Source organism: Hemicordylus capensis, chromosome 2 (assembly GCF_027244095.1).
Source record: "Hemicordylus capensis ecotype Gifberg chromosome 2, rHemCap1.1.pri, whole genome shotgun sequence".
In the NCBI taxonomy this organism is placed as follows: Eukaryota; Metazoa; Chordata; class Lepidosauria; order Squamata; family Cordylidae; genus Hemicordylus; species Hemicordylus capensis.
Genome location: NC_069658.1, coordinates 390,000,868 through 390,026,076, shown reverse-complemented (window position 1 = coordinate 390,026,076; position 25,209 = coordinate 390,000,868). Strand labels below are relative to the sequence as shown.

The 25,209-nt window shown below is 42.2% G+C and overlaps 1 protein-coding gene across 2 annotated transcripts in view; it reads left to right on the top strand.

The window, feature by feature from the left end:
* Positions 1–318: 318 nt before the first annotated feature.
* SEC14L1 (SEC14 like lipid binding 1) overlaps positions 319–25,209 on the top strand; it is a 53,647-nt gene continuing 28,756 nt past the window's right edge. The window contains exons 1-2 of one of the 2 annotated variants that reach the window (XM_053296798.1): positions 319–566; positions 3,533–3,623. In XM_053296798.1, the coding sequence (XP_053152773.1) occupies positions 3,561–3,623 (63 nt within the window). In that variant the 5' untranslated portion in view covers positions 319–566; positions 3,533–3,560. The remainder of the gene's footprint in view (positions 567–3,532; positions 3,624–25,209) is intronic. The other variant, XR_008316308.1, reaches the window with a different exon arrangement.

Below are 25,209 nucleotides of genomic sequence, written 5' to 3'. Positions count from 1 at the left end.
GGTTATTTCTAACGTATTTTTCTACAAACTTTGGGGCTAGAGCACAATGCCCAGGTTCTTCCTCCTTCCCCTTGCTTAATGTTCAGCCTGATGCAGAGTACTAGAAAACTCAAATGCTTGCTGCTCGAGTTGGGTTGTCTTTTCATGATATTGCTACTAGATCGCGGCGTTTGGATTATTTCACATACGACAAGCTGACCTCCTCGCGACCAAGCCAGTTTGCGCAAGCGCAGAAGCCAGGGTCTCGAAGGAACGCGCTCTCTCTCTCTCTACGTCCCTTCGCGTTGGGGGAGGGGGTGTGCGCCAGCCCTCCTAGTGCGCAGGCGCGCGGGCTGGCAAGAGGCCGGGCTCCGCCTCTGCTCTGTCACTGGTTAACAACGAGCCGGGCCGCCGCCGCCGCTGCTGCTACGCCGCTTCGCTCCCGCCCCCCCCTCCCCGAAATCGGCGGGGGTAGCAGCAGCACCACCACCAGCACAAGGGCGGTCGAGACGAGCAGGAGAAGGAGCAGGACGGGGAGGGAGCCAGCCGACATGAGGCGAGAGACCAGCTGGCCTTGTCGATAGAAGGTGAGAGCGCCGGCGGACGGCGACCTCCCTCCGCCGCCCTCCCCATCTCCCCTCCGCCCAGCTGAGTCTCGGCAGCACCCTCGCCCACTAGGGCCCTTCCCCATCTCCTCCTCTTTCCTGCCTCCCTTCCCCGGGGGCGCCGCACGGGCGAGTCTCTTCCTCTTCTCCCCAGCCCTCCTCGGGTTCCCCGCCCGACCCCCCCCCCCTTCTCTCCTGACCACCACCACCACCACCTCTTCCTCCTCCTCCGTTTGTTCCATTTCCCTTCATCTCGTGGCGCTGCCCCCGTCTCGGGCAGGCTCCCTACGTCTTCTCGCTGACTTGGTCAAGCCTTGCCCAGGGCCCCTCTCGAAGTTCCTCCTTTCCGCTCATTCTGCCTCTCTGTATGCATTCCCCAGCATCTAAACCCTTCTCCTCTGGCGGTACACACCGTCTCCGCCTTTCTCTCCATCTTCCCCCTTGTCTGTGTGCGACTATAGTATAGCCCTTTCCCGGCTTCTTGCCGTTCTTATTGATCTACTCGGTCACATGCCCCCTGCTCTGAATCCTGCAGCCCACCTGCCTTTCTTCTCACCGACGCATCCCCCGCCTGCCATTCGGTCTGTGCCCTTTCCCTGCACCCTTCTTGCTTCTGAGCCATTCTCCCTTCCTGAGTTCTCTCTTACTGGTCTCCTTCCACTTCTGCCCTGAAATTCCTTTGCCCGCTTTTTGTTCTGCGAGTCTGTTCTCCGCCGCTTGCCTTTCTCTTTTGACTCCCTCCTTGGGTTGGAGTTGAGGCTTAGATAGTTTGTTTTATTTTGCTCGCAGATCGTTTGCTTTGTCTTGAAATTCTTCTTTTCTTTCCACTCTACTCCTCCACCCCCACCCCCACCCCACTTGCCTTTCTGCTTTCTTACAGTTCTATTACTGCTCCCTAAGTTCTGAGTTCACTCTTCCCCACATAGGACAGCTGGTGGGAGGCATGGGCTCTGGACAGTTTAGCCTTTCCTTGTTAATTCTGCTCTTTTGCTCTCAAATCCTTCAAGTTTAGAGAAGTGTTTATCCTTCCACTACTGTGCCCTTGGAGCATCAGTTGCGGAAGGGGGGTGAAATGTTTAATTGCCTGAAAAGCACATTATCGGGAAGCTGCTAGCCTGCACCTCTGAGTCTGTGGTAGATTAATATGGTGCATATGCTCCAAAACCGATGTCTTCTATAGTTAATGCTTGTGATACATTGCAAGACTTCTGTTAGTTTCCCCCCTCAAAAATCTGTTTTTTAAAAAATCTTTTGGGTTGCTTTGCAGTCTACAAACATAGTGGGGAAAGAGTGTTTGTTTTTGAAGAACAGTACTTTACTTTGAGTTGGACTACCAGTTTGTCCTACTCAGCTACGTACCTTAAAAGAGACACTTCTGATGGTGTAACTGAATGTGTTTCTTTTTGTGTAAGCCTGCTTTCTGTTTTTTTAGCTAACTATGCATAATGGTTTGGCGGCTTGCTGACCAATAGCTCACTCTGCTTTTGTTCCGGGCAGAGGTTTGCTTTTTCTCTAACATTCTTTGCCTTTAGAAGCTTGTGAAACTGCTAGAATATTAAAACAGTCTTTGGAAGAAACTGTTAACTTTTACTGGCACTCTGAGGCTAATTTAGAAAAGCAGCCATTTATTTGGCTGAGAGAACAGTGCTTCATCTTCCCTTTGAGTGGATGTTAGGGGAGGCATTTCCATGTTATGTGTTAGTTGCATACACAAGATTGGTGCATTCTTTGGAGTGGGAGGGCACATAAGATGACTTGAGTGCCTGTAGTAGGCAGTAATCAATTCTAGGAATTCCTTAAGGTTCTTTGTAAGTGTCCTGGAGGTAGTAAATTATCTCTAGTCTCTGGAGCTTTACATTTTTCACTGTTTTCTTAATTAAATTAACTGAGCACATGACGTATGGCTAGAAGCCATTCATTATACATAAACTTATCACCTTTACTGTGCTCACAATATAGAGAGTGCTCTATTCATTATCTGTGACTTCAAAAATATACTTGTATTATAAAATGATTGTTTCCAGCCCTGAGCCTAAGAGACAGAGATGGCTAGAAATTAAATAACTAATTTCTGTTGCATTCAGATGACAAATGGGCTAATGTTTCAGTTGGAGAATAGCAAATTGGCAAGAGATCACTTTAGGAATCTGTGGCTGGCTCACTTGGGATTTGAATCCAGTTAAGCACCACTGATTTCAGTGAGACAAATTTAAATCCCATTGGTTTCTTTTTATTCATTTGTACTTTTATAAACCACCTGATATAAAATATCTCCAGGTGGTTTACATAAAAATCATTTAAAAAGCACACACACAATTAAAATCGTTCAGAACAAACAATATACAGCAATTCATCGATGTAGTCTAGAATAGATGCTGTCCCATTCACTTTTGTGCTCAAGCTTAACTGTACAATCATAATAATTACAATCTTGAAATGTGATTATGATGAATGCATACGTGTATAGTAGGAGTACTGCCTTGAGAACTTCATTCTTCTGATTGTGTGTTGCCCATTCTTAGTTTATGCCAGTATTCACTCAACCTCTTTTGCTGCTGTTCTGTCACTTCCTGAACAGGCTGCTATAAATGGATCCAAGAGTACGTTGCTTAAAACGGTAGATTGAGTGCATAATACCTGTGGTGGATTTTTCATATTTTTAGTACATAAAAATTACTATACTTTAAATATAGTTGTCCCAGTACCCTGATGGTGGTGGGCTGAGTTGACACGCTTAAACATAATACCAAAAAAAAAAAAAGTATATAAGAAATATGATATAGGCACCACCAGCAGAATGATTTAAGGTGATGCTGAAATCTGTCTTAAAATCCTCATCTTGCATATGTCTTTGGTATGTGAAACTCTGGTGATGGGAAGTGACGTGCAACATCTTTTTGTGTTGTCGTTCTGTATGTATTGATACTATTTCCACTATTGTTTTTCAGATCTGTATAGTGCTAATTACTTGCAACCATGGTGCAGAAATACCAGTCTCCCGTGAGGGTGTATAAGCACCCCTTTGAATTAATTATGGCTGTAAGTATTTATTTTCTAATATGTTAATGTATTTGAAAACACATTGCTCACTTGCTTGACTGGGTAACTTAGTAAAGGTTAGTAAATCTGAACAGTGTGGAGTATTCTCACTCTGAAGAGTGTGCTATTCAAGGCTATTTCTAGTTATAAATTAGAAACTTAAATAACATTTGTACCATTGAAATAATATTTGTTTAATCACTAACATGACAGCTCTGATTAAAATCCATTCACAACCCTGATTAGAGGGGGGAAATCCTCCAATCAGTCTTCTCAGTCTCACCCACCTCCAGCATATATAGCTGCTGACAGTTGGCACAACTGCACTGGAATGAATAGAGCTCTTGTGGGGGAATTCCCAGTTTCTGAGAGAAAGGAGGAGATGGTGGCTGCTGTTGTATCTCCATGGCAACAAGGACACATGGCAAAGTGCATCCTGTTAGGGGTGTGCATGAAACAGATTTTGCGTTTCTTTTCGAGCTTGAAATGAAACACAAAATGCTTGAAACGTTCTGTTGAAACAGCTTTGTTTCATGTGTTTTGAGAGCTTTGGGCATAGGGAACAATGGGGAACTCAAAACACCCCATTGTTCCCCATGGGTAGCTCCTAGGAACACCAAAGTGGGTTGGGTGGTAGGGCATGGTGGGTGCTACCTAACAACCCAACCCACAAGTGGGTGATTAAAATACCTTTATTTTAACCTTTCCCCCAAACCACCATATGATCCTGTGGGGGAAAGGTTAGAAATTTGTTTGAAATCACCTGCTTGGGTTGTGTGGTAGGTAGTACCTATCATGCTGTACCACCCAACCCACTTGGGTATCCCTAGGAGCTACTTACTGGGGAACAATGGGGTGTTTCAAGTTCCCCATTGCTCCCTATGGCCGGAACAAGCAGAGTACACAGTTTTGCAACCCTGCCTTGAAGAACACTGCAGAAGAACACAATAAAAGGGAATTTGTCTCTCCCAACACAGAATACACATCTCAAAGACAGTCCAAAAAGTCCAAAAAAGAATCAGACTCAAAATCCACTGCCAGCCACAGTGCCTGTGCTGCAGTAACATCATTGGCACAAGTTCCTCTCTCGCACACACGTATGACTCCTTACATTACTTCCTAGCATTGCAACAACTGCCACAGCAGCACCCTTACTTAGCAGCAAGCATAGTCATAAGCTCAACTAGAGCAACCTCAGCCACATTTTGACCGAGTACACCTTGCAGTGCAGACTGCAGACCAGAGCAGTGAGTGAAACACAAGTTAGTCTCAAGGCCAGACATGGAGCTCATCACAGCAGTGACCAAGAAATATCACGCATACACACACACTCTCTGTCCATTTTTCGCTAAAACACTCACAAACAAACCAAACCACAACTCAAGAAAGGCAGGCAGGCACCCAAGTTCTGCCTTGGTCAGTCTGGGATCTAGCAAAACCAGATCAAATATAACCATGTACACTGCTCTAGGCTCCTTGGAGGAAGAGCGGGATATAAATGTAATAATAATTATAGCAGCAATAGCACAGCAAGAATATTATACTTGGTGCTGAGAAAAGAAAACCACATCATCAAACCTTCTTGATTCTTCCCTCCTCTCCTGATGTAACAACAAACAAACAAAAACCCAAATATTTATATTCCGCTTCCCTTCAAATACATTTTGAAATTCCCTCCTTTTTTGTTCCTCCTTTGTCAGTCTGAGATCCAGCAAAACCAGATAGTTGTACCAGCAATAGAACAGAATATTATACTCAGTGCTGAGAAAAGAAAACCACAAAATTGGTTGTTTTGGTTTGGCTCTATTTAGTCACAGCACAGCATCCCTCCCATGGCTGTTGCTGGTGTCTTCCATATGTTTCTTTTTATACTGTGAGCCCTTTGGGGACAGGGAACCATGTTTGTTTTTTATGTGTAAACCACTTTGGAACCTTCTGGAAAATTGTATAAAAATACTACTAGTAGTAGTAAAATCAAACCTACATAAGAACAGCCCTGCTGGATCAAGTCCAAGCCCATGTAGTCCAGCATCCTGTTTCACACAGTGGCCCACCAGATGCCTCTGGAAGCCACAGGCAGGAGTTGAGGGCGTGCCCTCTCTCCTGCCATTACTCACCTGCAAGTGGTACTCAGAGGCATCCTGCCTTTGAGGCTGGAGGTGGCCAACAGCCCTCTGACTGGTAGCCATTGATAGACCTCTCCTCCATGAAGTCATCCAAACCCCTTTTAAAGCCATCCAGGCTGTTGGCTGTCACCACATCCTGTGGCAGAGAGTTCCACAAGTGGATCACACGTTGTGTGAAAAAGTACTTCTGTTTGTTGGTCCTAGACCTCCTGGCAATCAATTTCATGGAGTGACCCCTGGTTCTAATGTTGTGTGAGAAGGAAAAGAATTTCTCTCTCTCCACTTTCTCCACACCATGCATGATTTTATAGACCTTTATCATGTCTCCCACAGTCATCTTTTTTCTAAACTAAAAAGCCCCAGGTGTTGTAGCCTTGCCTCATAAGAAAGGTGCTCCAGGCCTCTGATCATCTTGGTTGCCCTCTTCTGTACTTTTTCTGGTTCTACAATGTCCTTTTTAAGATGTAGTGACCAGAATTGTACACAGTACTCCAAGTGTGGTCGCACCATAGTTTTGTATTAGGGCATTATAATATTAGCTGTTTTATTTTCAGTCTCCTTCCTAATGATCCCTAGCATGGAATTTGCCTTTTTAACAGCTGCCGCACATTGAGTCGACACTTTCAGCGAGCTGTCCACCACGACCCCAAGATTCCTCTCCTGGTCAGTCACCTACAGCTCAGATCCCATCAGCATATACTTGAAGTTGGGGTTTTTCGTCCCAATGTGCATTACCTTACACTTTTTAACACTGAACCGCAGTTGCCACTTTGTCTCCCACTCCCCCAGTCTGGAGAGATCCTTTTGGAGCTCCTCACAATCCATTTTGGATTTCACTACCCGAAAGAGTTTGGTATCATCTGCAAATTTGGCCACCTCGCTGCTTACCCTTGTTTCTAGATCATGTATGAATAAATTAAAAACCACTGGTCTCAGTACAGATCCCTGGGGGACCCCACTTCTTACTTCCCTCCATTGTGAAAACTCTCCATTTATACCTACCCTCTGTTTCCTGTCTTTCAACCAGTTAGCAATCCACACATGTACTTGTCCCCTTATCCCATGACTGCTAAGTTTCCTCAGGAGTCTTTGATGAGGAACTTCCTTCCTCCTGTCCTAATGTATCTTCTTCAAGAGAAGCATAAGGGCTCACTCTGTCTCCCAGTCCCTTTGCATACATTTTGAAACTCTCTTTTGTGTTCCCCCACCTTCCCTCCCCCCAGCCAATGGGGGCATAATTGCCCATGATAACACTTAATTTGTATGATAAGCCAATCAAAAGCTAGTGCCAGAAAACCAATCAGCAAGGGAAAAACATCTTGCCAAAATGGGTCTCGGAAACACTTTGAAATGAAATGTTTCGAGCTCAAAACAGGCGCTTTATTTTAAGGGTGTTTTGTTTCAAGCTCAAAACAAAACATCCCTACTTCCTGTTGACAATGTCTTAATTGCTTGCCAACACGTTTCTCACTGGTCCTACTGCTTTGTTCCCTTTGTTTTCTAAATCATCTTTAAAAGTGTAATCATTTAATGCATTTTCTTAGCAGTAGGACTAATTTTAATTATTAAATGCTCAGTGTTTTACATTTCTGCTTAAAAATGTTTTGGTTTTTTGCTTCTTGTTCATCCAGGGAGGTGACACAATTTGTTGGCTCAGTTTAGACATTATGCCAAACCATGTCTGAAGGAAGCTTAATTTTTGGTTTGGTAGGTCTGATATGGTATGTTTGGTTTGGATGTCTGAATTGTACTGATTACTTTGTAATCCGTAATGCCAACCTCGGAGATCCTTTGACCCACCTCTAGCTAGACCTAGAGCATAGGGTGCTGAGCAAGTGTAAGATGAAAGTGAATAAGCTGCTCTAAAAGCATAGTTGACTGTACTTTAAAACATCGAACTAGGGGTTGTGTTATAAATTATGTTTGGTATATCCCTGGACTTGGTAAAATGCATGCATTGAGGCATTGTGGAGAGTACGGTTTTGATGCAGATTGCACATCTTGTTCTGGTGTAGTCGAAGATAAGCAACAAGTGTTGGGAGGAGGGGGAGAATACATATTTCTTGCATTAAAATCTATTTTGAACTTAAGCCTAGCAATGAAAACAGATTTTTTGTAGGAGGCACAGCAAGTTTGAAGGCGTTGACAATGGCCTTTTAGGCATATCGTCGGGATGTACTGTGCAGAACAGCGGCAACTGACGATGATGCCAAGATATTTGAAATGCTAATAAAAGGAACATTGAGGTTTGCATTGTGGATTACAGAGCCATCAGCCCAAGTATATGGAGTGGGGAAGGCATTGTGTTAAGGCAGAACATGCTAAATGATGTCATATTAGTATGCAGATATAACCAGCACTTCCTCCATAAAAGGTGGTTCAGTGGTGGTGACACTCCAGTGGCTTACCTATATATGGCTCTTATTTTACTCACTCTTGAGATCTTTCAAACAAACTTTATAAAATTGTTACATTTATTTCTAAGCATCTTTATTTGAGATATTGTGATGAACACTTGTGAATAGGACTAAAAGAGAAAACCAAAGTGTTTCCAAGTGGAAGTGGGGAACTCTTCCGTAAAGAATGAGGCAAAGAACAATGAAGAAAGATTTTAGTCATTCCTTTTGCATTAGTAAGAAATTGCTTGTGGATATGAACACTGGAAGTCAGCAAGACGACAAACAGCGCCCCCCCCAATTACTCAATATAATTAAAGTTTTGTTGTCACAACTTCTCAAAAAACCCGATCATCCTTAAGGACAGAAATTGTGCTCATGAGCACACGAAAGAGAGATGTACTCAACTATATTCTCCTGATTTAAAAACCCCAAACCTTTTCTAATACTACTTTAGCAAAAATCAAAGTGGTTTTCCCCCCTGTTTTGTTGAATGTTTTCAGAAACATCAGCTTCTTCATTGTCTGAATCTGGATACTGTTAATGCTCTGACAGGCCACCTGTCAGAAAAAATGCAGTTTTTCTAATGCATTGCATGAGCACATGGCTCACTGAACGTGTGTATTCGAATTGACTTTAATTCCACATACAAGTCTGATAGCAAGAGTCTAGCCACCCAGTAGAAACTGTGTTAAATCAGTTTTGTTATTACATGTGAATAGTCACATACATCTTGACCTTCTCCTGAAATTTCTTCTACCTGAAACACTCAGCATTCTTGGCCCATGATTTATAGCTTTACATACCACTAAAGTACTTGGAAAAATGCATGGGTTTGTATGTGGTTGTATAAAATGTCATTAGCAGGGGGAAAGATGTGGTGGATATTACATTGGAACTAGACTTCTGAAATTGTGCTGCATGGAAATATAGTTTGTTTCTCCTATAAAAATGATAAATAAAAACAATATCTAGACACAGTATTATTTACCTTGCTGTGCTGGATGGGGAAGGGTAAATGCTTGCTTTACCTTGTTCCGGAAACATACTCACACTTATATCTATTCTCATGTCATAAGTGTTCCAGAACCAGTGTATAAACTAGAATAGTGTTAAGAACTTTTTAATTGATGAGCAGTTTGCATCTGTCTAAAATGAAGTGCCCCTTTCCCCTTTTCACACGGAAGCATGCATTTTTAAAATCATATTTATATATTGCCTGATCTTTCTCTAGATAGTATACATAGTCCAAGTTGCAATATAAAAACAAACTATTAAAACAGTTCCACAGTAAAACAATTACAAAGTTTAAAATTAGTTTAACTTAAAAGCCTGAGAAAACAGATGTGTCTTAAGGGTCTTTTAAAAAGCAGTTGGAGATAGAGAAGTTCATATTCTGACAGGGAGTGCATTTCAAAGCCCTGGGGCAGCCACCGAGAAGACCCAGCCCTGAGTTGCCACCAGATGAGCCGGAGGCAACCATAACCGGACAGCCTCCCCCCCCCCCCCCCCGGATAATCTTAATAAGTGGCAGGGTTCGTGACAAAGTACCCTGGGGCCTAAGCCCTTGATAGTTTTATAGGTAAAGACGAGCATAGAATGATGAGGTCTGTGATTACCACAATGGTATATAATCTTTGAGGAAACAGCACAGCAGCTATGAGTTTGAAGTACTTTGCAAGGCCTAGTCTTTTTAATTCTTTTATACTATTTTAAAGCTGAATTAATATTTTGCTGAAGCATTAGCTTAGTTTAGTGTATGATTATTAACACTTAAGCCAGCACCCAAAGCAACACACAACAAATGACCTCAGGGGCGTATCTAAGGTGGGGCAGGCGCCACTTGAAGGGGGCGCCATTCTTAAATTTTTCTAAAAAAATTAAAATGGCTGCTGAAAACAAAATGGCCACCGTGCATGCTCAAATGGCCTCTGTGAGGCCCTAGGCCATGCCAGGCCTTGCAGAGGCCATTTGAGCATGCATGGTGGCCATTTTATTTTTTGCTGCATGGTGGCCATTTAGTTTTCAGTGGCCATTTTTTTTTAAAAAATTATTTTTAAAAATGGCCACCGCACATGCTCAAATGGTCCCTGCAAGGCCCTATAGGTCAGCGGGGGGAGGGAGAACCTTTGCAGACCCCACACACATGGCCTTTAAGAAGCCCCCCCAAAGGGGCTACAGGTAATTTTTTAAAATAAATAAATAATATGTCACATAGGAAACATAGGAACATAGGAAACTGCCATATACTGAGTCAGACCATTGGTCTATCTAGCTCAGTATTGTCTTACAGACTGGCAGCAGCTTCTCCAAGGTTGCAGGCAGAAATCTCTCTCAGCCCTATCTTGGAGAAGCCAGGGAGGGAACTTGAAACCTTCTGCTCTTCCCAGAGCGGCTTCATCCACTGAGGGGAATATCTTGCAGTGCTCACACATCAAGGCTCCCATTCAGATACAACCAGGGTAGACCCTGCTTAGCTAAGGGGACAAGTCATGCTTGCTACCACAAGACCAGCTCTCCTCTCTGTACACGTATTTAGTCACTGTACACATTTAGTTTGGCACTATGTACAGAGAATCAGGGCTTGTGAATACTGGCTGAAGCTTATGAGCTTGGATTGTATTCATTTGCTCTTACTTTGCTTCTTGTGATAAGTGAGTTAAATGTGATGTCTTAATTATATGGCTATTAATGGTGAGTTTGTCTTTGAATCAGTGTGAAATCCTTAGTATTAAGGCCCACTGGGAGTTTCTTGCTCTCCTTGTCTCATTTTAACTGTCTTTCTGAAATACTAGAATATATACTTTTATAGAAATATAGAATAGAACTTATAGAATATATACTTTTATAGCATAAATACTTTCTGAAATACTAGAATATATTCCAAGTAGTGACACAGTTTACTCTGCATATTTTCAGAGTATCTGGGAAAAGGCAAATTTTCCATTTATTTTTAAAACTTATGTAATAGCTATGCTACAATGCATAGTAGAGAATTAGACAGGCACTTCTGTTTAGTTTTCCAAGTACACCTCCACATAGTATTTGGATATTTCATGAGCCCCAGCATACTGAAATTCATAGTTTTCCAGCATTTCTTGGTCTGGCTACGTCCACTGCTAAATAGTTTTTGAAATATTAAAACATTAACGAGCTTGACTTGTATTTTTCAGCTGATATTATGGTAAAGCTATCTGAAAGATGGCTGTCAGATGTTTGGACAGGGGGCGCAATTTCAGTGCTTGCCCTAGGTGCTATTTTCCCTAGATACGCCTCTGAATGACCTAAAGATTAGCCAGCTGTAGCCATTGTAAGGATGACTAATTTGAATTACAAGTACCAGTATTCTGTGTATTCATCTGTACTGCTTGGATAGGAAATCTGAGGCATATGTAGATACACCAACAGGTGTGGTGCAAAGATTAGCACCAAACAACTGTAATGAACATATACAGACTGCAGAAATCAGCTAGATATATACAAACTATGGAATACCTCTGAGTTCACTTCTTAAAGCAAACTTAAATGGTTATCATTAGATCTTTTCATGAAGTGGATTAGAGTGCCGGAGGAAAAAACAAAGTTTCATGGAGCTTGTATTGGCAGTATTGCTCTGTGTATCGATTGAGATCCCATCAGTCAGTTATGTGCGCGCGCACAAAGCATTACTGGGAGTTTTGCAGAGCTGCAGCGGGGAAGGGGCGGCAGGGAGGTATCCTGCCGCCCCAATTACTCTACAAATTACGGCGCCACAGCGGAAAGCGGCGGGAGGGGTAAGTAAACCCTCCCGCCGCTCTTAAAGCGACCCCCGACCCCAGTGCCGGACCACAGTGTGGCGGTTCAGTGCACATCCCTAACCAGAAGCAGAGGACTAAAGGTAAAGCTGTGCTGTCGAGTCAGTGTCGACTCCTGGTGACCACAGAGCCCTGTGGTTGTCTTTGGTAGAATACAGGAGGGGTTTACCATTGCCGCCTCCTACGCAGTATGATATGATGCCTTTCAGCATCTCCCTGTATCACTGCTGCCCGATATAGGTGTTTCCAGTGGGGATTCAAACCAGCAAACTCTTGTTCCCTAGGCAAGTTACTTCCCCGCTGTGCCATTCCCTCATTAACCTGGGACTTCTACCCAATTTTCTTTTCAAAGTGCTTAATGTTAGGAAGATGACCAAAACATGCTGCTAAACTTCAAAGAGATGTTTGTTGAGGAATCATGCATACTCTTCAAGAAGGGAGGGGCACCTTTGCTAAGGAGGAGTAATGGTTTATGTAGTAGTTTTTTGCTGTAAATGCCGCTTCTTGAAGGCATTTAAAAATAGTAGTCCTGAAAGCAATGCTGCCATGGAATCTTCTTAGCATCTGTGTTCGCTCAAATTCAAACACACATGGAAATGAGATCTATAGAACTGTAGTTAAAATATTGTTAATGGAATAAGAAAAAATTACCTGAGCTCTCTGGCAAATGCAGTTGAATAAAGACAATGTGAAAATGCAGCTCTGAGTTTCATTCTCTCCTGAAATGATTAGGAATACTCTGAGTGTCATCACTCCAACTTCTGCCCCAGCAAACAGCAGCCAATGAGGTGAAGTGGGGGCAGATAAATCCTCATGCTGTCATTGTATCGAGCATTGAGTATCACTAGATCTGTGGGGAAAGAGAGGAAAATCCACAGGGTTGCTAATTTCCCTTGTAATATCCAGTTCCATTTTGTATTGTAATACTTAGTTGCATGTAACTGATATTAAATCTGTATTGGCACATTGCAGCTGCTCTGTGACTTTTATTTTTGGAAATGTTAAACTGGTTAAACAATGAGTGAAAATCATGAAATAGACCTAGGAACCCTATTTGAAAAACTGCACATTGCAATTTGATTCCTTATTTGAGCCATCTTCAAGTGCTTGTTTCAAGGCTCTCTTCCTCGTGTAACTTCCTTAAATGTCAGAGTCAAATGGTTATTTCATAAGTTTTTGCATAAAAACAGTATCCCCAAGAGGCAAAGGATACTGCAAAGAGGCAAAGGTTATTTCATAAGTTTTTGCATAAAAACAGTATCCCCAAGAGACAAAGGAAGGAACTTATTTTCCTCAGATAAAGAAATCACAGGAGAACAATACCATCTATCTATCTTCTATCTATATATTTCTCTAAGATGCACCCATGGCTAATCCCATGTGTGGCAGCTCTCACGAGAGTGCGTGAGTAGTTGCTGATTAGCCACGGGGACGGGAGGAGAAAATGGAGAGGGCGGCGCAGCCTCCCTCTCCGACCTGCCTGCCGGCCAAAAGGCAGGAGCTCCGGTGGGTGTGGGTGGAGAAGATGATGGCGGTGGGTGGGTGGCAGAGAGGGCGGCTCAGCCTCCGGCCCACTTGCTGGCCACAAGGCAAGAGTGGGGGGGGGGCAACAGGGATGGGGGGATGGGGGAGAACTAGAGGCACAGATGCTCTGTGCCCAGCCCAGCTAGTATACTAGTACTAGCTGAAATTGTGGGAGAGACTGAGAAGAGTTTTGCAATCTTTGAGCCATTTTGAAAATGTTTTTCGAAAGGTATAGAAAATACTCAAAAGCTCTGGAGCAGTTTCCTATTGCCATTTCAAGCTCTTAAACAATAATAGAGACATGTGGTTTGACAGAAAACTAAGGCAGTTGCAAATACCTGAATCGGAAACTAGAAGTATACATGGGCAGGTTCCTGGGAGTCCAGGTGAATGCGGATAACATGCAAAGGTTTTCAAGTTGCCTTCATGTAATGGTTTTTTTCACTTAATGCTGGAGCAGGCAGCTGTTACTTCAATAATACTGCACTAGATATACATCCTGTGTGATTACAAAGGGTACTTTTATTGTCTTAGTAGCCTCCTGTGACCCAAAAGTCTGTGGGAACAAGTGTCATGGAATTTAGACTTGTTTGAGCCACCATAGAGTAAGCAGTGAACTTCCTGATGGAATTGCTTGTGTTTCCCCCCCAAAATCTATTGTGTTTCTCCAGTTTATGGAAAATGTGAATGACCTCAGCTTTGGGTTGAGTTCAAGAACCTGAGTTGTTCTGGCAATGCTGCTTCTTTCCCCACCCCCCAAGTCTATATATAACACTTATTTCATTGGTAGTTACATTTATGTACCACATTTCATGCAGGCACATCCCAAGGCCTCTCTCTCAATTTTCAAAAGATTTTATTTTTGCATTTTGCCTTAATTTGATGCTTAATTTACAGTTCTAGCAATGTGCTTTTGTGGTGGTATTTCATGCATATGTTACTATTGCAGTGGCTAGTGTTTAATGTGAATGGCTGCTTTTGAGCTTATTAATATTTTCTGTTTCTGGTTGGACTCCAAAGGCAGGCGGTGGGAGTGGGGAGGGAAATGTTAATGACAGCTTTAAAAGTGAGGCAGGGTGAACTGAAAAGCAGAGACTTGGTGGGAATCTCAATAGTTAGTTATACTTTGGTGCTCAGACTTATTTACTATTGTAGATGAAGGTGTTGACTCTCAGGTTTGCAAAAGAATTGCCATGTGAGGTTATATGTTTTCATTTCCTTAAGCCGGTCTGTTTTAGCAACAACTAGCCCAAAATATCATTTAATAAAATAGTTCTCTTATGACCTACATAGCCTTGGGATAGACATAACAGCTTATTTTAACAAGCTGGAGTGCATGGGCCTGTAAAGTGGATTTTGCATACAAGAGAAATTGCAAGTATGTTTAGCTTTAAGGATATCGTTTAACCTTAAAAACATGAAGCTGAACGTTTTGAATTGTGCTACATCTTAATTATGAACTGCTGTTATGAATAAGAATTAAGGCAAGCTATAACCAAGATGTTACTATTACTGGCTGACATCCAGAGCAGCATATCATGGGCGCATCAGAAAGTTGTCTGCACTGAGAAAAGCTTTCCTAGTTGCACAGCATCATGCATGTGGTGGGAGGGGTGAATGTCAGCTGTTTGTGCTTCCTCCCGAAGTGCCCTATGTCAACAAAGAATGTGTCCCATAGGGCTGTGTGCTACCGTCAGACGTACTTTTAGGTGACACTTCCAGAAGTGGTGCAAGTTATCAGCTGCATGGATTCCTCAATAGTGGGATGGCTCTCCACAGTGCAGACACATCTTCCATTTGCATGCTGCTCAGGATGTCAGCTAGGGTCTTTAATGCTAACGATATACTAGCCGCCAGGGTGGATTTGATTTAAATCAAACTGATTTAAATCACGATTTAAATCACTAGCAGGGTGGATAAAAATAAAAAAAATCCAATTTAAATCAAAAAATCAGATTTTTTTGATTTAAATCGGATTTTTTTGATTTAAATCGGATTTTTTTTATTTTTATCCACCCTGCTAGTGATTTAAATCGTGATTTAAATCAGTTTGATTTAAATCAAATCAACCCTGCTAGCCGCTATACAAAACATGCATATAACATGCTCTTACAAAACATGCATGTTTTTTCAGGCTCTTGGGCAAGACAGCAATGTGTTTTGGGATGAAGAAGTCACTTGTAGTAATTAATATGTAGCTGCAGTAGGGTATAATCAAGTATCAGTGCAGCAGTAGGTCAATCAATCAATTTATTTATTTCGGTCATAGACCAGTTCAATAAGATAAAAACAAATTTTAAAAATAAGGTAAAAACAGCAATAAAAGTTCATTATACCATGTGAGTCCGCATTGCAGCAGTAGGTAATGTTGGAGGGTGGGCTGATAAATGGACAGATTATTCAGGAAAGCGTGTTTTTTTTAATATAAAGGATTTTGAGAGGATCATAATAAATTGTTTGACAAATACTAGATGGCATTATAGGTAGCGAGAGTGGCATGGGAAATTATGTTGGTTGGAGAGAACAGATGTTTGTGAGATGAGAAAGTTGGAAAGCTTCAAAAGTAAGCAGTAAAAGGAGTTTCAATGTGAACTTTCCTGAATAACATTTTAAACTATAGGACCAGTTCAGATGATACTTTTAAATGCATGTTTAGTATATTTGTAGGTTTTTAATACTTACTTGGAAAACAGATCCAGACGAACAGACCAGTGTGGGTAGAGTGTATTCTTCCAGTCATATGTTTAGAATCCTACTGTGGCTTCTTTTCACAGATGCAGGCCTATCACTCCCCTCTCTCTATTATTCCCAGGCTTCCTTTCTTGTATTTCCTGTTTCAAACACAGCATCTTCCCATAGATAGATAGAAGTACATAAAATGATAGTCATGCACAGTGATCAGCTTTTGAGATGGAATTCTTTTCTAAGGAAGAACCGAGAGCTTTGGCTCCATAGAAGATATAGAACTATGTCTTCCATGGAGATTAGATGGGCATGTTTGGTGATACCATAGGGGTGTGTGTGTGTGTGTGTGTGTGTGTGTTTTTTTTAGTAAAAGCAATTGCAGTTTGCAAGCATTCCTCCAAATAGCAACCTCTTATTTCTCTTTGTGACTCTAGCCTTTCCTGTCCCTATGAGGTTTAATACTCCATGCTTTTCAATGGCATTTTCTGGGAAAGAAAATTTTCTTCTATCGATTTTTGTTTTTGGTAGTCTGGGCGAACCAAAAACCTACCTAGATTTTTCCATCTTTTGTCCATTGGTCTAGGAGTGAGGTCCAAGCAGCACTAGATAGCAATATAGTGAGTTCCAAACTGGGGAGAACTCTTATAGGAAAGGATTCTCACAGTTTTCAATTGCACAACCCCAGATTTCGGCTGGAGAATGAAAATATACAGTTTTGCGGCTGTAAGTGAGGTGCTGGAAGGTGGGGGAAGAGAAGGCAAGTGGTGACCCCTGTACCTTAAGGGTCCCACCTAGCAGTCTGGCTTCACCCACCCCACCTTGGGCTCTCTCTTCTTGCAACCTCTGTCAATCCTTCACCCTCAACCTGACTGCAATCTTCCTGGGCAAAATGCTGTCAGATCCCCACAGGGAGAAATGTTGGGGAAGGAAAGTGGCTGAAGAGGCTGTAAATGGGACTCTGGAAGGTGGGGGAGTGAAGGCAAGAGACCAGGGGTGACCCTTAAGTCTTGGTGGGTAAAACTGCCCCCTTTTTCCTTGTCACAGGAAAAACTAAAATAAAAATACATGGTTGAAACTCAAACACACAGGCACCCGCACACAGTTTTTCACATTTACTGTATTTTATACTAGAAAGGAGGTGAAACTTCTGAACAGCACACTTGTCTTGTAAGCAGCACTTATTCCCATTATGTCAGTTAATGTGGCAAAGATTAAAAGAACTCTTACAACTCTCCACCTTGGACAGGGAGAAAAAATTATGCCACAAGTAAGTCCTGCCTACATAACTGAATATCACAATAGGGCTCTGTCCTGTTTACAGTTCAAACGCAATGGTTAAGTGGCGGGGGGGGGGGGGGGACGGGACACCACACTGCAATTCAAGCTATCATTTTAAAACATGATAGTGACTACCTCATGTTCTAAATCCTACATTACATCTAGTATTTAATGCAGAGAATGTGTGGTTTTCCATTCAGATGATCATTTGTACACGGGTAGAAGAATCCAATCATGCGTTGAAAGTATCAGCTGAACTGGTCCATAGTGAATTAGAATTATGCTCATTTGTATCCAGGAGGTACATACTGACTTGTGGACGAAGCTGCAATACCCTATAAAGAGCCTGATGTGCAAATTTAGAGCAAGATTATGTTATCAGAGCAGGAGAGGAAGAGCAACGCAGCCAAAGCTGGAAAGGGGGAAAGGCTTGCAAGCAGAAATCTACTTTTTTGCATTTTACTCAGCAGACTTAGGCCTTGTGTACCCAGCCATTTTCTGATAGTCGTTACAGGATAAACCTGATTTCTGTGGGGGTTCCATTCTACACTACTACCATGGGTAACGGAACTGCGGAAACTGAATCTGTAAGGCAATGGGATTTGCCGGGATAGGATTCTGGAAGCTCCAGAATGGGCAAAAAACACTGACAAAGGGCCTGAAACATGTGAAAGTACCCTACCATGATCTGTGGGTCTCCCGGTGTCCGGCAATGCCCCTCCAAACCACAAATCTGGCTTTTTCCTTGCAAAAGACTTGGGGGGGGGCCTGTGTTTTTAAAAAGAGCCACAAAATGGCTCTTCTCCTCCAAGTGGTGGCCAGAAATGACCTCAGGGGTACATAGGAAACTGCCATATACTGAGCCAGACCATAGGTCCATCTAGCTCAGTATTGTCTACACAGACTGGCAGCAGTGGCTTCTCCAAGGTTGCAGGCAGGAATCTCTCTCCGCCCTCTTTTGGAGATGCCAGGGAGGGAACCTGGAACCTTCTGCTCTTCCCATAGTGGCTCCATCCCCTAAGGGGAATATCTTACAGTGCTCACACTTCTAGTCTCCCATTCATATGCAACCAGGGTAGACCCTGCTTAGCCAAGGGGACAAGTCATGCTTGCTACCACAAGACCAGCTCTCCTTCAGTTTCCATCCACCCTAAACCTGCGGAAACATGGAATTAACCCCCTCTTCCCATGTATGCTGAGGTTGAGTGTCAGTTACCTGACCATGGATATGGTAAACTGCGGGTGCTGGATCCACAGATGGCAAAGTTTGCCTGTATACCTGCTTGTGTTGACTCCTGTTGGGAGCTATTACATTAGCTGTTGGCAATAACTATGACTACTGTACTGCTGTTGGTATAATCCATCTGTAGTAACAGAATAGCATCATATGTACAACCGTACTCCAGGGGTGTTTTACCAACTTTGCTTTTAGTTTCTCTGAGAGTCTTCGCTGCTAGTGCCTCTGATTTCCAGTAATGGTGATTTTCCTACTCTAGTGTTTATTTGCTTTGGTTCTCTTGAAGCACTACACTATTGATGAGGTAAAAATAACTGATGCTATACACTTATGGAATGCTATTTGGTCATGTGTATATGGGGCTCTGCTGACTTCCTATTTAATGTTGACATATGTTTAGTGTACAGGGGAAATGACTGGCTGCCCTATCCTGTTACCACGAACTCCTGTAGCATTTATGGGAATCTATAACTTCAGCATGGCATCCCGCCCTGTCCCCTGGTTCTCTGAAACATACTCAATACAGCATCTCTTTTTATTGATATTGAACTTTCCTTCCATGCTGGACTCTTATCACAATCTCTGCTGTTGGCAGACTGTTCAGGATGCTGTTCTGCATGATGGATAAGCTTGCCATTCCAGTTTAGTGAGTAGCCCCAAGCTCTTTGTGCAACAAACCGCAGTTGTAGAACACAAGGTCACAGCTCTCATGATGTGCTGCTGAGGGCCTTATAAATGGCCAATGGTATGTGGAGACAAATACAAGCTGAAGTGCTTGTGAAAGGTGAATTTCTTTGAAGGTGGTTTTGCTACAGGTTGCCCAGGATTTTCTTGAAATTCTGTTGCCAAAATGGGCTGTCAGGCATTAACAGGTATAAACTGCACTAAGACAACTCTATTCCAATCTGAAAAACCGGGGTCTTTCTATTACACCTGGGAAACTGACAGATATTCATTGTCTTAAATACTACTTGTAGCATACAGTAAACATAGATCAGTATAAGGTAGTTGTAGCAGTGTGCACAGGTCTATGCTCATAGGAGAAATTTAGAGGCGTTATGAATAGCCCTATTTTGATCTACTCAAAATGTGAAAGAATTGGGGGAGGGGAGGAGATGGATTGCACAGACATATGTAGTTTCTCTCTCCCAAAAATGTACACCAATACCCTAGCCAGTGAACCATGCATCTTCAGTAGTACTATTCACACCCGCAAACATACCATATTTACCTGAAACATTTACAAAGGAGCAGGACTCTGTTTAGATGACCTCCCAATTTCTAATATCAAAAAACTTGGAGAAAACCAAGTCTTGGATTCAGGTAAACACAGTCTATTTTAGTGACTGTTTGACGTCTTAAGTCAAGGCAACAAAATAGGATAATTAAAGTAGTCTAATTGCTTAGAATTTTGTGTGACAGCATTCACATAATTTGTGAATATATAGAAATTCTATATATCAAACTTCAGTGATGTCACTGCTAGACAGTTATACCTTATGAGGATGCCCAAATGAGACCTTAAGCTGAGCAAGCTGAAACAGCTATAAATGGTTAAGCTGCGCTTTCACCCAAAACTTATTTCAGATATTATGGTTGCCAAGCAACTCTCTGCATTTTCAGGGGCTGAGATTTTAAGCTTTTGAAGGGGGCAGTAGTAGGAGCTCTTTGTCAATTCCAGCTTGTGAGGGGCTTTGCCATGTCCCGGCATCGGAAGAATTGCTGTAGGAAAATGAAATGTGATGTGAAAGCTGACTGTATGATGCTGTTCATGTGAGGTAAGTCAGCTGAAACTTCTAAAGTTCAATTGAAACTGTATGTCTGTTGTTCTTCAGTAAAGCATTTGAAGTATGGCTATGTCCAAAGCACTATTACTAACCATGACCTGAATCTGCTACTTTAAGAAATACAATTGGGTTTCTTAAACAACGAAGACAAAAACAAGATTGCACACTAGGCAAGTACTTCAAGATGTAATGTAGTCCTTGGTGTTGAACAAATTGCTTTCTCACAGTATAGAGCAATTAGGTAAAGGTAAAGTGTGCCGTCAAGTTGGTGTCGACTGCTGGTGACCACAGAGCCCTGTGGTTGTCTTTGGTAGAATACAGGAGGGGTTTACCATTGCCTCCCCCTGCACAGTATGAGATGATGCATTTCAGCATCTTCCTATATCACTGCTGCCCGATATGGGCATTTCCCATAGTTTGGGGAACATACCAGTGGGGTTTTGAACTGGCAACCTCAGGCTTGCTAGTCAAGTGCGATTTGCAGGCCAATAAAACATTAATATGTGACACAAATTTCATAGTTTTAGAAGAGGTACCAGCTTCTTGCATGACAGATGTTCTCCTTGGCGAACCCTTTCTGGCTCCATAATACTCTGATCTGGGATAACATAGTCCAAATCCTGATCTTGGGTTGACATTTAACAACATGTTCATATGTTCTTGGCCCACTTGTGCAATTTGTGCGCTCTTGCAGATTTTCAAAGTTCTCAGATCTGATCATAACTGAGAGACGATGGGCATATAGACTAAGGGCCTGAGACTTCTTTGGAGGTGCAAAAGATTGTATGAATTTATCATGCAGTACCCCAGCTCTGGTTTCTAAAGCTTTAACAAAAGTGCCCATATTTCAAGAAAGTTGCTGAACTGGAAGAGTTTAACTTCTTCGAGTGTTCACATTCAAGTTTTGACTCACCTGTGTTCAGTCTCCTGAACTAGAAGATAAGATTCGGCAATTTGCAACACAGTTGTGATCACACAAATTCTTAGAATGTATAACTGCACTTCATGCATAACTGTTTTCAGCTGAACGTAAGATAAATATATTGATCTCTTACACTCCTAGTTGACTGTGCATTATTCTTGCAATACTTCATTTACCACAGCTGGTATTAAACCCATTTTTATTTTAGTGTTCTATTTTTGTGCATTCCCTATTACAGCTGGTTCCTTTTGGGTTGTATAATATATTGCTTTACCTTCAGTCAGCTTAAAAAAATTAAATTCCATTGGCTCTTTAAAATACCACTCCGTTCTGCTTTTGAGCTATATTTGGGGCACTCAGAACAAAATGTGATCAGTGCTGTAATCCCAGAAGCTAGGCTTTTAAGACTGAATGGTAAGAGAACACTGGTAGCAATTAAATGAACTTAATAAGCTTCCTTATAAGAAAATGATTAACAGCAATATTAAGGGCAAGCAAGAGCAGTAGTTATGGTCTGTATGCAGAAATAATAATGCAAAATACATTATGTAAGTAGATTCCACTGGAGTAATTGCTCTTATAATCCTGTTCAGGAGCAGGATTGGTGTATTACAATGTGGTATTTGGTTGTCTGGCCTCACCTATTCTCAATGTGTTGCTATTTGGCAGCCCATCAATTCTGAGAAATGAGTAAAAGGCAACTTAAGTGTGTGCATACGCAGTTTCCTTGGTGTTTTGGATGCAAGGCAGTTCTTTAAATGTTGTTTTTAAGAAGTGTAGTATGTAGCATGGAGAAGAGAGCTGGTCTTGTCCCCTTAGCTAAGCAGGGTCTGCCCTGGTTGCATATGGATGGGAGACCAGAAGTGTGAGCACTCTAAGATACTCTCCTCAGGGGATGGAGCTACTCTGGGAAGAGCAGAAGGTTTCAAGTTCCCTCCCTGGCTTCTCCAAGATAGGATTGAGAGAGATTCCTGCCTGCAACTTTGGAGAAGCCGCTGCCAGTCTGTGTAGTCAGTACTGAGTGAGATGGACCCATGCTCTGACTCAGTATATGGCAGCTTCCTATGTTCCTATGTCCATCATAGTATACAGCATACCATACTGAAAATACAGTTTTTATATCCTCCAAAATGTGTAGACAAAATGTGTCAAAATCTGTGAATGTGTAGCGAGCATGGCCAAGCACCCTGGAAGGCATGGTGTACAATTCTGACTACAAGAATACCATAGAGGGAGAGCAGGTGGTATAGTGCATGCAGAGCACGTTAGTCCTGATTACCAAAGCAGATGAACCAATCCAAATGCCGCCATTTCAGACAAAAATACAAGTACGCTTGTGACAATCCTCATACCGAGGGTTACTGCCAAGATCTCCACCATTCTGCACATTGCTGCTTGCTATATGCTATGCACTATGTAGTGCCTTTCAGTTGTGCACCCAGTTACATGCAGGTACACTAGAGACCTATACAGCCACCCACTTCGAGATCTAATTTCTGTAGCCTGTGGAGTGAGCTGAATCCTGAAGAATGACAACTCAAGCAACTTGCATGGGGGAAAAATTGAACAAGGTATTCCCCCAGGGGCAAACATAGAGATCATGATTTACCAATGACAGATTCCAGAAAATAAGATAATTGAAGCCTATGAGATTTTTGTGTTAGAACTTACTTGCATGTATATAAGGTATTGGTATTTTCCTGCCTCTTGTTTACTACTCAAGATGCTATGATGCATCAAGCAGGTAATTTTTTTTTTTAAATAACTTGGCAATTTAAACAAAACATAGATTACTTTGGAACAGCACAATGTCCTAGAAAATGTCAAGGATTCTGAGGCAAGCTTGCAAAAATCTCCTTTCCATTGCAGAGGAGGGTGGTCTTATTGAGTAGCTTTGATATTCAAAGAGCTTTATAGTATGCATTTTCTCTAACCTCCCAAAAGTCCTATGATACTTTTGCTCCCACTTATACTAAAGAAGAAAATGACTCACTTAAAGCCATGTAGAGGGTTTACTGCTGAGCTAGGACTTGAATTCAAGCCCCCATAGGTAAACTAGCAATCTAATATTAACTAGATCAAGCCTTAACAAATCCTGGTTGCCAGTTCATTGTTGCACCTCAATTTTTTATCCTAGCACCTAGCAGAGATGTGAGGTAGAGATTTTTTTCAAACTTAATTTTTTTTCATGGAAATTTCCAGTTCTAACATTTTATTGGCTGGTGTCCAGACTAGCATTGTGTGTACACAAAGCAGTGTGAGTTCCAGACTACTGCTGTGCTGTCACTTGAGTGGGGCAAGGGGCATTTTCAGCAGCCCTCCCTTTCCTCTGAAGCGGCCCACTATGCATCACCAAAATATGTCCCTGAGTGTCATGTGACTGAGTTCTGCCAGGCCTCCTTCACTTCCTTTGCTGAACCAGGTATGGCTAAAGAAGGAAGGAGTCAACCCACCCACCAGCCAGCTGACCTCAACCCTCTCTCCCTTCAGCTTTGGAGAGCAATTATCCATTCTCTCCCACAAGCCCTCTGCCCATTGAAATGAGCAGCAGTACAAGAAGAGCTGTGTTGGTCTCTGATAAAGGAGGGGAGGGGATAGTTTTGGAAAGGTGGCTTTCTTCTGGTCCCATGCAAGCTGTTCCTTTCAGACTCTGATGAAGTGGCCAAGGTAGCAGTAGCAACAGCTCTAAGGTTGTCTGACACAGTTGAACTTTTTAATGATAGGCAAAATAAGCTGCATAGTTAATTTCTCCCCCTACCCTCCTCTTTTACTTAGGGTTGCCAACTCTATCGATACTACTCCTGGAAATCCCACCCCTCCCAGTATTTTTCATAATATCAATCCATTAGCATATCCAGGATAGCTCTTCAATCTTTCCTGGTGATTGATGCTGATTCCTGAAGACTCCAGGCCGATATCTACAGAGCTGGCAATAGGGATGTGCATGAAATGTATTTTGCATTTTCATTTCAAGCTCGAAACAAAACACAAAATGGCCAAAACGTTTCATCAAAACAGTGGCCGAGCCGGCTGTTTTGACAAAACAACTTGAAACGTTTTGACTGTTTCGGCCATAGGGAACAATGGGGAAACTTGAAACACTCAATTATTCCCCATGAGTGGCTCCTAGGGACACCAGAGTGGGTTGGGTGGTAGGGCATGAGTCCAACCAAGCGGCTGTAGGTTTGAAATGGGTCTGTAAGATCTGAGCCGTGCCCTGATGCAATCTCATATCTCCTGCTACACAACATTATTGCACAAACCCCAACCTTTTCTACATGAAATGCAAAAGATAAAAATATGATTGAGGAAAACTAATTGCAGTTGTTGGTAGGAGGAGGGTTGTGCAACAAAGTTCTGTCAATATAATTATGCACTAATCAAGTGTTGGGGACCTGCAGTATTCTTGCAGCTTTAGACTTACAATTTTGAGTACCAAATAATGATAGAGTAGTAGTCTATTTGCTTATTCCCCCAGACTTGGTAATGGATTTTTGGTACACCTCAGAAAGTGCTCCTACTTTTCATTTGGGCTTGCAGAGAAGAGCTTCCCAGTCGATGATGCCCAAACAAAATGACTAACTCAGCATTCTAGTTAGGAAATATTTGTTACACAGAAGCAAGCACAGCCTAATTTAAAAGTCAACATAAGCATCCTTTCCAGACTATCCGTTTTGTTTTAAAAGTGGAATATTCTTTTGTGTGTTTAAATTGCTTCATACTAAAGGCTAAAATAAGCCTATTGAATTTGGAGGGAAATAAGGAAATTGGCACATACCTGAACAACATTGAGAGTAGGATTGCCACATGTCCAGGAATGGTCTGGACATTCCAGGA